Below are 13,200 nucleotides of genomic sequence, written 5' to 3' on the forward strand. Positions count from 1 at the left end.
CACAACCTCCTATTGGAACACAGGAGTGATAAAGGGAAGATGTTCCATTACAAATCATTAATTTCCAGTTATAACATTAACACCGTCTGTGCTGCATTTTTTATCCATTTCATGTTATTTTAATGGACAGAATTTGACGTTCCTAAGTGACATCCAAAGCTTTAAAGGGCACCACCCTATATAGAGCATTGAAATCAGTGGTTTTGGCTCATTTCTCACAGCTGAATCCCTGCTTGAATATAGGTGACAGTTAATATTCTATGTACCTCCTTATAATTGTATTTATTTATATTAGAATCATGTGGTCGCCACCGTTAGCAACTCCATACAGCAGAATACGTAATGGGTTTTTAAAGGGTTAATATTTGAGGAGTCTCGATGTCAGCTGCTTCCCAGATGTGCAGGGATTGGATTTCAGCGTCATGCACGTTTTCCGAATAATCAGCAGGGCTAACGTGCCTTACTAAGCGGCCGCCATGGGCCCTAAGGAGCAGCCGAGCCATACGGGCCGCCGTAAAACGCAACATTATTGAGGAAACGGGGGCAGGCAGCGCCTTTACCCTCCCCTGGCCCCGGCACGTCTCTTATCCGAGAAGCACACAACCCGCCCAATGATCTGCGCAGACTTGTGACGCGCAGACGGGGCGCCAGAACCCAGCGGGCTGTCGCGCTACATATGCATCACTCTGCAGCGCCGCTGGTTTGGGAGTCTTGTTTTGTCGCGCTGATTGACGTCACGGAACGGCAGTATGGCGATCTGTCAATACTTCTTGGAGGGCCGGTGCCGTTACGGAGATAAATGTTGGAATGAACACACGAGAGGTGGTGGAGGGGGTGGTAGATACCACACGCAGACCCGACACCAGCAGCCACCCTCTTCAGGTAATACCGCTAGGAGCTGCAATGGAGGCTTAAGTTGAAAGAAAAGTGGATTCCATCTGAAGAAGAGACCTCTGAGGTCCCAAACCGTATCCACCGTTACAGCTTTTTTTATGTTGGCCCAATGAAAGTTAGAAACTTAAGACTCCATTTTCCTTATGACTAAAACAGCAATATCTATTTTCTTTAGCATTCTTCTATAAACTTAAAATAAGACCTTAAACAGAACCGTGAATTAATAGGCGTTCGGTGATTATATGCTGGACACCAAGCGCTGCATTGAGCATTATTTCTAAACCTGTTTACAAGTAAACACAGCCAATTGAAAGCATGTCTGATGATAGATTATCTCAATCATAAACCTTGGGGCCAGTAATTAAGTATAAACATAAACTTGGCTCCTCTTATTCTCCCGTATGCTATCTGAGGGTATCTGCCATGTAGTGGGGGGGTTTAGACGGGCGTATGGCCCCTGAATGTGGGACAGGGTAGAAGAGATGCTCCGAATCGTTCCTATCTGCCGTCAGATTGTGTGTTTCTTGCAGATCGTGGTACATCGGGTTTATAATCCTAGTTTGGGTGATTCCGGTTTGCTCAGGATATTGGGAAGTGGAGGGAGGTTTGGCTGGTGCTGCCTGCCATGGAGCTGGATGACCTGGAGAATGTATATTGGTCTCTACAGGCAGAGGACGTTCCTCAGCCTGTAATAAAATAGTTTAATCTGTATTAACTCCCCCAAAAGTATTGTGAATTATCATTTCTTTTAATTAAACCAATGGGAAGGCTTTTACTTGATTTATTTGTCTTTATGAACAATTTGTTTGTCAGTGACTTTTTGTGTTTAGTGTTTCTTTGAAAATGGCATAAAAACCTCTCAGATGATATGAGTAAAGTGTTTGTTGCTTAGTGACTTTGTGGAGGTCAAATGATTGGTTCCTTTCTTATGCCCCATTGTGACCGGCACGGCTGGGTACGCCTGTCGGTTCTGCGATGCTTCCTGCCGGGATCGAAATGGTTACCCGCTTCCAACGCTAGCCGATACTAGCAGAGCCCGTCTGACGAACTGGTCCGGTGTCTCTAACTTCACGGCACCGCAGCCCGCCGAGGCGTAGCCGAATACAGCGCCGTAACTGTCCTGAAAAGGACAATTGGTGATTTAGCGAGCCCCTGAAGCATTAGAAGAGACTAATGTTCCAGGGCAATAACAGTCTATTGGATATTATATGCGGGTGAGAAAAGGTCCATACATCAGGCACACATCTACCAGTCCTGCCCACGAGGCGACGAGAGCCGAAGTCTGTGGGCAGGGTATGTGATACATGGATGGGGTAGGACGGGAAGGGGAAAAGGGCATAGGCAATAAACGGCACATACACAGAAAGGGAATACGTCACTCACACAGGGATCGATACAGATACGGCATTATTTAACCCTGGGTGGTCATAATAATTGTTATAGACGGCACTTATTAACCCAGGGCCGTCACGACCATGATGTAACAACTGCGTTTGTGTCTGTATGTGTGTGTGTATGAAAGGATTGTGAAATACTCCAAGCTGGAGTGGGGAGATTTTGTCCATTTGGATTTTGAGGTGTTGAAGTGGACATGTTGGATGTCCCGATAGGGACCTGTTATGTCCCTGTGCTGCTTAGCCCCGTGGATATGTGGGCTGTCAGAGCGGGCATATGGAGTGTAACCGATAATGGTGTATGATGGCTCTCCGGGGTATGGTCCAGTCTCGCTGTTAGATATCTCGACTGGCATGTGCAAAACAATATAGGTAAGTGCAATGTGGTGGGTTTTTTTTTATTTTTTTTTTTTGTTTTTTTTTTTTTTACTTTACTATATTTAAGGAGTAATATTTAAAAAAAAGTGTTTTATCTGGTAATGCAGAAGAGCTTTGGGGGAAGTTTTGGGGCAATGTCTGTGTATGTGGATGTATATATAATGTAATAATTAAATTGTGTTAAATGTATAAATATGCAAAGCCATACGTGTCTTGAGAAAAAAATATATATACAATTTGCGCGGGCCGACTTAACACAAAAATGGGAAACAAATCTTGCAAGAAAGCTCAAATCTTTTGGGCACAAGTGACCTGTAGTTATTAAAGAGTTAAACAAAATTACCAATTGCATAAGTGATGTTTTACTTAAAAGTAACAGATCCTACGCAAATATTTAATTTTTATGTGTATAAGTACATGTTTATCATGCTGTTCTTGTCGATCACCTTTTTGTCTTCCTTTTTTTTCTGCCACATGTTAACAAAGTCTGTTTTAAAAAGGTTAATGTATTATTTTTTTAAGTTGCGCTAAATCAGACATGCTTCTAAGCCATATCAACCCGTGCAAAATTAGCACATGTGTCCCATAAACATAAGTGATTATGGCTACGATACATGACTTTGAGGACAAAACTTTCTAAGCTTCATTTCCATGTTGTTAAAGTGAAATTGCTCTGGAATATCTGCATTTCCGCTTTACATCTTTCGTCATTTTCAAACAGGTGGCTCTCATATTTGGAAAAATGCGCCTACAAAACAGGCTCCCGGTTTCCAAAAATCCACAACATGGAGCAGTAAGGACAATAACAGGGGTGGATTTGGATCATTTTCCGGCTCGGACAATAGCGGGAACAGAAACTTTACTGGATCTTCGGGATTCCAATCTACCCAGAATCGTTTTTCCGCCTTAGGCAATCAAGGTCATAGCAAGGATTCTCAGGCAGACCAAGACGGCAACCTAATGTAAGTTAAAATGGTCATCATTGAGCCTTCTCATACTATATCATGATGATAACAGCCATCTTAGAACAGTTATCGGTTTTATTGATGGCCAACATTTGCTATGTGGAATAGTGACCAGAAATGATTTCTAAAAACACAATTGCAAAGAACAGAACGAGGATATGCTGCAGGCGCCGGGGGCCTTTCCCGTGAGTCTATACATTCTAGACGTGTGTAAGAAGCCATGAAGTGAATTGCTTTTTGTACAGCATGCGTTTCTCCAAATGTACAGAAAGGCCATTATTGAACGCCTGGACCTCAACCTAATGTGTTTATATCTGTCTTATGTTTCAGAGATGACATTAAAAATGACATGGTGGTGTGGGAATCTACAGGACAGTGGCAGCTCTCTGTTTATGCGCCACAAAGGGAGAAACATAATATCTCCGGTAATTATTTGGTTTCACTGGCTGTCAAAGCCTTTTCTTGGAAGCGCCTTGAAGCCTTCAAAAAAAAAAAAGAAGTTTAAATCAAAATCTACAGTAATTAGTGATATTCTGCAGAAATGGCACAGCATACCTTGCTAGTGATTCCATGACTGTTGAGCAATGCTTTATTTTTCTTATGATCAGTAGAATGGTGATAAACCTAATGATTACTTAAGGGCCCACTTTTTTTTAATCCATTGGGATTTCTCAACATATTGTCTAGTTGGTAGCCGCATGTAATATTTACTTTTGTGTTTGCCTTGCAGGATTTTCAGACGTCTCACCAGAAGAGCTACGCGTTGAATACTACATGTCCAAGGCCAATGGCAATGCTGCAGGCTATGTACGTCGACATTTTATTTAACTGAGTATACCAAGAGCGCGATTACACTTGTGGCTGGAAAAAAAGACAAGCCTTCATTGAAATTTATTTTATAGACTTTTTTTTGTATATGAAAAAGACAAACACATCTGTTTGTGGGTTGGAGAATTTGTGAAATTTGGAACATGTTTGCTCATTTCATGTGGTGGGTAATTGTTTTATTAGCTCAGTTTGTTTAGAGTAAAGCTGGGGGGGGTGGATAATTTAGTTTGTGTATAACAATTGCAGGATTTAAGCCTTGTTTTCTTGCACCAGATAAATACAGTCCAGCAGATGGTGAACCAGTGGAAACAGAGACTTCTTCAACTCAAAAACCTAAACCCAATGTCTAGAGATGCCTTGGTAAGAACAGGACCCTTACTACTTCCCCACGTCTGTCTTTATTTCTTTCTCCGTTTGCTCTCTAGGTTTATGTGTTACAGATGTACAGGTACAGATGGCAGGAGAGTTGCAGTTTCAGCTCCCTCACTTAGTTGCAGTCCATATTGCACAATGGTGCATTGTGGATTTCCAGCACTGGCACTTTTCTCCAACAAGACGACCCTCCATAGTTCAATGGGGGGGGGGCATTTTTGAAGAAATCTTACTTGTTAACTGTGCATTATGCAGGGCCAGCCACGCTCTTCCAGCAGCTGGAGCTCACTGGAGATGGACCTTTGCAATGTATGGTAGTCAATGTATGGTAAAGACAACTTTTGCAAACTCTAGCAGCACCCAGTTTAGTGAATAAACCCCTCTTTTTTCTGCTGAATGATATTTAATAAACTTTTGTGTTTCAGCTGCGTGAACTGACTTCTGCATCTTCTAGTAACACACCTGCAACATTTGGAGCAGCCCAGCAATCTACCTTTGCGCCTTCCAGTAAGTTTCTGTTAGGGAGTAGAGATTCAAATGATACGTCCATTTAATAAGGGAGATTATACGGTGCTATTTGGTCTTATTTCCTTAGCAACCAATGGAATGGTCCAATCGACAAGAAAATACCGTTGGTCGCTAGGGCTATGTACCACACACCATAATCACTTTTTTTATAAATATCCCACGGTGGATTTGTATTCAAATGTGGCAAAAGTTCTAGTTCCTTAGCAAATTAGTCATTTTATTCTTTCATCTGAACATTTAACATAAACCAACTTTTTAAGAAGCTATTTTACTTAACTGTGGCAAAAGCTCACGAGTGCCTGATTTTGTGTCACGTGCCCGATATTCCCTAAAACATTATGAATGTAGTAAATTTTGAGATTATTTTTTAATTAATTCTGGCATAGTTTTGAGCATTGAACCCTACTTGGAATAGTGTTTCCTATACTGCATTTAGTTCTATAATCGCTAAATTTAGCAGAGCAGGTTGAGCAGCACTTTTAAAATGAGACGCCATAGGAGTTGTATCATTCTTGACTTTTCAGCATTAAATATATGTTTTTAAGATAATGTTTTTCTTCTAAACTGGTCATTTCTGCAGATTACAGTGTAAACCGTATGTTTGCATTGTAACATTGTTTTATATAAGGACTTTACAAACAACCAAGTGAAGACGGAATGGTGTTTGTACATATTAAGTGCTAATACACACGTTTTTGTTCTGCAGATGCGTCATCCAGCAGCGCAGCCCTTGCCTCGTTCAGCTTTAAATCGGATTCTACCTTTGCCCAAAACGTGAATGCTCCATCTTCAGGGACTGGTTTTACTTTTTCAGGGGCTTCAGGGTTTGGTAGTAAACCCAGCAGTACTGCTGCGGCTGGCAGCATGGGGACGGCATCCGCGGCGGCAGCAGCTGCTACATTTTCATTTGCAAGGACAACTGCGCCAACCATTGGAACATCTGGGTTTGGTGTGCCATCTGTCGCACCTAGCTTTGGGATGCCTTCTACCACACACACGGTTCCTGCTTTTGGTGCAGGCTCCCCACGTGTTTCGGGATTTGGGGGAGGTGATGGTACTTTTGCCAGTCCTGCTTTTGGGGGAGGTCATAATACCACAGCGGCTACCGGTTTCAGTGGTGTTGCAAGCACAGCCTCTTCAGTTGCTGGCCTTTTTAAATCTGCCACCGCAGGTCCTACTTTTACGACCTCGATATTTGGGCAGCCACCAGCGCTTCCTGTCGGTGGTACTGCAACTAACACACCACCTGCAGCTTCTGCATCTGACGGCAGCACACTGGATCCTTTATTTACCCCTCGGAGTGAGCTTTCTCCCGAAGACCTCCTGCAATTTACGGCAAAGAAGTTTACTTTAGGAAAGATTCCTTTGGAACCACCACCAGCTGATCTGGTTAATTGGTACAAGACTCCTTGAAAGTCGGCTTATTTTATTTTTGTATTGTTGATTGAAAACTTTCTTTAATGCTTACTAAAGCTGAACACTTTTAACAACTCGCAACTTGTAGCCTCTATAAGTTAAGCTCTTTTACATTACTTGCAATCCTTTTTAGTGGTGAAATCTCCCAAGAAAGGAAAATATATTTTTCTGTGAATTTTAAATGCAGCATTGAAGAGAACCGGCTTTTGTTTCAAATAATACCTGGAGGCAGCAATTTGATATTTTGGGTAACTTTCCCTGATTCAATATTAGTATGAGTCTTATAGACCCTGATTCAGGGGAATCAGTGACTAAGACTGAGACATTCCACTATTTACCACAAGTTCGTATGTTTGGGTAATAGATCTGAGTTGAAGCAGATATATATTTTTTTTATTGGGCCAACACAGACCGATGTATCCACTTGGTTAAAAGATGAATTTTCTCTTGTGCTAACTTAACTATCTGTTTTTTCCTATATAGTAAGCTGGCCGAAAATAACAACAGACCTAAACCTACAACAGCCTGCTGTAAAGCTATTACAAAAATATGTTCTGTTTTAAATTATACTAGTATTTAAAATTTAAAAGAAATGGTGGTAAATTGCTCGTCGTAAACCATACATTAACCATAAGGCCAACAACTTGTGTGTCATTTGTACCTTTCATTGGACAAAATTTGTGTTTCATTTTTACAACCCCATCAGATTCCGCAGCGCTGCACGGCCGATAAACGGGATACAACAAGTAGTGCGTCACATACCTTTTGTTTCTGTCCAAACTGTTAACAAGGACCCTGTTCAAACGATCTAGAATAAACTATACAGTGACATTGTCTAAATGTCTTCTGAACAGTGTGTACAGAACACAAGTGGTGTGCACGTAATGGTAGCTGATGCGTCCTACGGCTGTGGATCTCATACCTGGTCATATATATACATTGCTATACTGTTCTGCTGGTTCCATAAAATACACGGGCAGAAGGGAAGTTTAATATTTCACAGCAAGATACATGAAGGGAATTAGTACCTACCACATGCTTCTCATCCGCACCGTTGTGTGAAATGAGGCGTTACTCATCATGAACACATGTATTGAAGGCACTGTTTCTCTTCGATAAAACAATTGTGCTCGCTTGTATGCGACGCAAACAGAACTTAGCAGCACGGTCATTTTGTGTTATAAGATTTAGTCAAATTAGAAGCTTTAAAAAGCCTTTTCAGTTTCTATGGCAACAAACTCAGTGCCTGCCGTTGTCACATAAGTGTTTCATGTGACATTTTGACTGCTGCTGAATGGTACATGGTTAAATAACCATTTTTGGTAATGAGTTTTGGCTGATTTATCAGGGATGATGATTCTAATGCTGCATTTAGTTACAGAAGTGTGAGACTCACAGAATCAGAGATGTATTTACCTTTGTATTGTCTTCTGCTCCCACCAAGGGCAACACACACAGCTTCAACACCTTCCCTGTATTAAATGCGTTCTGTGCCTTTAAGACACGAAGTGCCAGGATATGATGACCTACCCCGGCACGCTATGTCTTAAACACGTGCAGCCTATGTGGGTTGTGGGAGAGCAAAAATCTTTCCTACAACAGGCCCATTGAGCAGAGGGCCACTGGGGGGTCTGGTCACCCAAGAGGGCAATCTGCCCCCAGTTTTGCAGCAGTGGAGGGTTGCTTCCCTGGGTCTAGTCAGCCTAGGCCAGGATTCAGCACTGAGCAGAATAGGTGGAACAGCACCTTTAATTTCTATCACTGCTGTGAATGGTATATCCGATTCTCAAGTTGTGGTGTGGATCTCAGACAGGTGAAGCATGAGAAGGTTTATTACTATTAAAAAATATTGTCTTCTATACACAAAGGAGCTGGATCGGCTAGCTCTTGTGTCTCTCTGCATGTGTTAGCTGGGAGTAATGACTTAACAGACTTATTAGGTTTCAAACCTGCAACCTGGAAGAGATATGCATCTGACTTTAAATGATCTCACGTTGAATATGATAAATAAAACTACAATAGTGTTGGAGAATTTCCAAGTACTTCTATACCTTGGGGTTCCAAATTATATAGAGATGTTTATGGAGCGGCTCGAGAGAAATCAAACACACAGACAGAGGCGTATGTATAATAAGATCTCTGTTTATTCCAATAGGGAATGTATAAATACGCTTAACACAAAGACCGGAAGTAACGCTCTATACTAATCCAATCGTTTTACATAAAATAGCAGAATGCCCATATTTATCAAATACAAGAGAGGGAGAGGGTGGGCAACAGATACTCGCTGCAGCTTCCAAAATGACCTTGCACCTGGTTTCAGCCAAAACTGGTTTAATCTGGAATACCATGGTCCTGCAGATTTTGGGAGAACCAAATGTGGGACAAAGTTCATCCTGTATTCTTCCACAACAGGGTGGCAGATAATTCTAATCAAGCCTGGACTGACGGGCAGATCGGGTGCTTCAGCGTCCAGCCAGCAGCTGGATATACACAGCGTGCGTAAAGCGCCAGATCCAACCCATCCCCGCCAGTCTGGCCCTGATTCTAATTCAGATAAATGATCATACAAGTACAAAAAAGCTACCTAACAGATATTGTTCTACTGGCTCTAAATCATAGCATTCAATAAAATAATACTGAAGCGGGCAAATCGGTACCTACAGCACAGGTAGAAAAATAGCCAGCTGGCAGCCCGAGGACGAAAACACGCGTTTAAAATGCATGTTCATAAAACAAAAAGTAGCTGTGTTTTTTTAGGATAGAAAATCTATACCTGGAAATTAAATAAAAAAGTTTTTGAGCCTTGTCCAGCTTGGTAATAGACAGATTGCTGACTGTTTTGTTATCAGTCTCCTGGGTTGAGGATCACATGATAGGCTGGCTGCCCTCACTGTCATGTGTCTCTTAATATTATTGAGTTATTGGTAATTACACCCATCGTGCCCATTATAGACACAGGGTTGCGTGCTAACAATTTGTTGCAGTAATAAAAGTTTCTCCAGAAAAAAAAGACATATATATGTTACATTTTGCGAAACATCAACCATTTCATATAGTTCCCAGTACTATACCTTTCACATATGCCTCATTAGGAGGGCTGTCCATTCCAAGCGCTCAGAATGTGGGGACATCACAATATTCTTTAGTCATATTCTGAGGTCACAATAATATGTATTGAAACAGCAAAAATGCTCCCAGCACACCATGCAAGCAGAAATCACCCTGAAATCCGCAAACGAAAGAAACATAGAAAATAAGTTATTTAAGTTTTGAATATTGTTTTCTCTTGAGTAATGTCTTTATGTAGTTCATATTATGCTGTGAAAAAGTAAAGCTCATATCATTGTGTCTGTTACTGTCTACGAGGGTCACCCATTTCTTTGCAGAGTACGTCAGATGCTTCCTGTGATGATCAGGATTCTCTTAGGTGCTCTCCCGAAGGGTCCGATTGTAGTCTGCACATGGATCCTAGCATGGCATGTCTCGAGTCACTATCCATATCTCACTGAATAGGCCCATGAGATGCTTGAATTCATCTGGGGTTCTTGTGCATTTGTGTTGTATTTTGCCTCTGACATATCTTCATGTCATGAGGCAGTTTGATGCTTATTACACTCCTTGAAAACCATCTCACATGGCAAACCTCTAAGTAACACCTGATCTTAGCATTGTGATCTTCAAAGTATATTATGCATGGTTTAATATAGAGAGGGATGTACTTAGAGTATTTGGCATCCAGAGTAGACCCTGTGTTTCACACCCCCCATCGGCCTCTTCCCCTCCCTGGTAACTCAAATATTCACTGTCTAGCATTTTTACTCACATTTGTAGCGACTTACACGTTCATGTAAACACATATGCACACACATACTCACTAAAACAGTTAAACCCTCATGATAACATGCACTTACACATACACATTAATTCTCACAAACACACAGACACATCTATGCTCAAACACACTTAAGACATAACCAGGCCCGGACTGGGACAAAAAATAGGCCCGGGCATTTAAGCCTGAGCAGCCCATATTTATTTATTTATTTATTGTTAAAGCCCACCCGTACCATCTTTGCATTTAATCATTCACACAAATCATTGACACATTCATTAATGCAGTCTCACAAATCATTCAAGCAATTCATCCTCACATGAATTAATTAATTGTCATACGCATTCACACAATTCATCCACACATTTATTCATTCATTCTCATACGCATTCACACTACCCCCTCTCTTCATCTTATCTGCCCCTTCTCACTATGTTCCCCCTTTTCACTATGTAACCCCCTTCCCCACTTCTCAATATGTACCGCCTCTATCTATCCCCTCTCCCCCTTTCTCACTATCTAACCCCCCTCTGCCTCTTCTCACTGCACCCCCCTCCCTCACCCTACTTACCTTGTTGCCAGAGCAAGCAGCAACTGCGACCACGCCTGTGCCAGGGCAGAATTGACTTAGGAGCTGATGGAGCTGCAGCTCCAGGCCCCCACCTTAAAATAGGCCCAGTCAGGACTGGACTGACTGGTCCTATATGGCCGCATTAACGCAGAGCCCCTTAAGCCCGCCGCAACTACCCCCTCCTAACTATCTACCCTCTCCCTCTTTGAAGTTCACTTACCTTTCAGGAGTCCTGTGGTGGGGGTGCAAGGCCTCTGTCTCCCAGCTCTGCCACTGTATGGAACAGTATAGAGTGATGGGAGTTATGATGTACTTTTAGAGCATAATTAGATCATGAAAAAAGACATTGGAAATGGTACAGCATAACACCCATCACTCTCACGCATTTACCAATCCACACATACACCAATCCACACGTATACCAATCCACACATACACCAATCCACACGTATACCGATCCACACACATACCAATCCACACATATATACACCAATCCACACACATATACCAATCCACACACATATACACCAATCCACACATATATACCAATCCACACATATATACCAATCCACACATATATACCAATCCACACATATACACCAATCCTCACACATACCAATCCACACACATACACCAATCCACACATATATACCAATCCACACACATATACCAATCCACACACATATACCAATCCACACACATATACCAATCCACACGTATATCAATCCACACGTATATCAATCCACACATATACACCAATCCTCACATATATACCAATCCACACATATATACCAATCCACACATATATACCAATCCACACATATATACCAATCCACACACATACACTAATCCACACGTATACCAATCCACACATATATACCAATCCACACACATATACCAATCCACACACATATACCAATCCACACACATACACCAATCCACACACATATACCAATCCACACACATATACCAATCCACACACATATACCAATCCACACACATATACCAATCCACACATATATACCAATCCACACATATATACCAAGCCACACACATATACCAATCCACACACATATACCAAGCCACACATATACACCAATCCACTCTCACTTAATGCTTTCCTACCTTTCCTTTCTTCTTTCAGCTTCTTTTCCTCTTCTTCAGTTCTTCTGTCTTCTCTGTCTTCTTCCGGGTCAGAGGGCACGGACAGCGGTGGGCGCGGCTTCAGTGCTGTGCGCCGGGATCTGACAACAAACCCCGGCGCACAGCAGCTGTTGCCGCGTGGATCACAAGGGAGCGGTATCGGAGGTCTTTAACAGACCTCCGGCTGTCTTGAGTGATTTTAAGCCGGGTTGAACCCGGCTTAAAATCACTCAAGGGAGCCGGAGGTCTGTCAAAGACCTCCGATACCGCTCCCTTGCGAGCCTGCTCCTCCAGCGGCGGACATTACTGTCCGTCTCTGGAGGGGTGCCGGGTGCCGCAAGTTGGCGGCACCCAGTGCGGACCGCCCGCCGCCGCCGCCCCCTGGAGGGTGGTCGCACACCCCAAAGGTCGGTCCTGCCCTAAGGGGCCGGGAAGCCCCCACCAGGGCCGGCCTTAGGGGTCTGCGGCCGTACAGAGTTTAAATTAAAACATCGGGGTTTTTTTTTTCAACTTAAAAAAACTTTATTTAACATGGAGGATGTTAAATAAAGTAAAAAAAAAAAAACCCCGATGTTTTAATTTAAACTCTGTGCGGCCGCAGACCCGTAAGGCCGGCCTTGGTGGGGACTTCCCGGCCCCTTAGAGTGGCGGACCCGGTCGCAGTTGCGGCGGGCTTAAGGGGCAGGTGCCCCTTATGCCCTGCGTTAATGCGGCCGTAGGTAGGGTAGGGGCCTGGAGCTACAGCTCCATCAGCCCCTAAGTCAGTGCGGCCCTGCCGTGGCCCGGCCCACCGGGCAAATGCCCGGTGTGCCCGATGGCCAGTCCGGGCCTGGACATAACACACCCATGCTCACATGCATTTACACAGACATGGTC

The 13,200-nt window shown here is 42.9% G+C and overlaps 1 protein-coding gene across 1 annotated transcript; it reads left to right on the forward strand.

The window, feature by feature from the left end:
- Positions 1-748: 748 nt before the first annotated feature.
- NUP42 (nucleoporin 42) lies at positions 749-6,849 on the forward strand. The gene is made up of 7 exons (XM_053466603.1): positions 749-882; positions 3,388-3,628; positions 3,962-4,056; positions 4,362-4,438; positions 4,733-4,819; positions 5,257-5,338; positions 6,066-6,849. The coding sequence occupies exons 1-7, from the start codon at positions 750-752 to the stop codon at positions 6,770-6,772; spliced, it is 1,422 nt and encodes a 473-aa protein (XP_053322578.1). The 5' UTR covers position 749; the 3' UTR covers positions 6,773-6,849.
- The last annotated feature ends 6,351 nt before the right edge of the window (positions 6,850-13,200 follow it).

The sequence above is a fragment of the Spea bombifrons genome, chromosome 5 (genome assembly GCF_027358695.1).
Source record: "Spea bombifrons isolate aSpeBom1 chromosome 5, aSpeBom1.2.pri, whole genome shotgun sequence".
NCBI lineage: Eukaryota > Metazoa > Chordata > Amphibia > Anura > Pelobatidae > Spea > Spea bombifrons.

Excerpts from the sequence above, each read along its gene's own strand:
- NUP42 (XM_053466603.1), top strand. The coding sequence starts at position 750 with ATGGCGATCTGTCAATACTTCTTGGAGGGCCGGTGCCGTTACGGAGAT. Across the intron at positions 4,439-4,732 it reads ATGGCAATGCTGCAGGCTAT|ATAAATACAGTCCAGCAGAT; the intron begins GTACGTCGACAT and ends TTCTTGCACCAG. Across the intron at positions 5,339-6,065 it reads ATCTACCTTTGCGCCTTCCA|ATGCGTCATCCAGCAGCGCA; the intron begins GTAAGTTTCTGT and ends TTTGTTCTGCAG.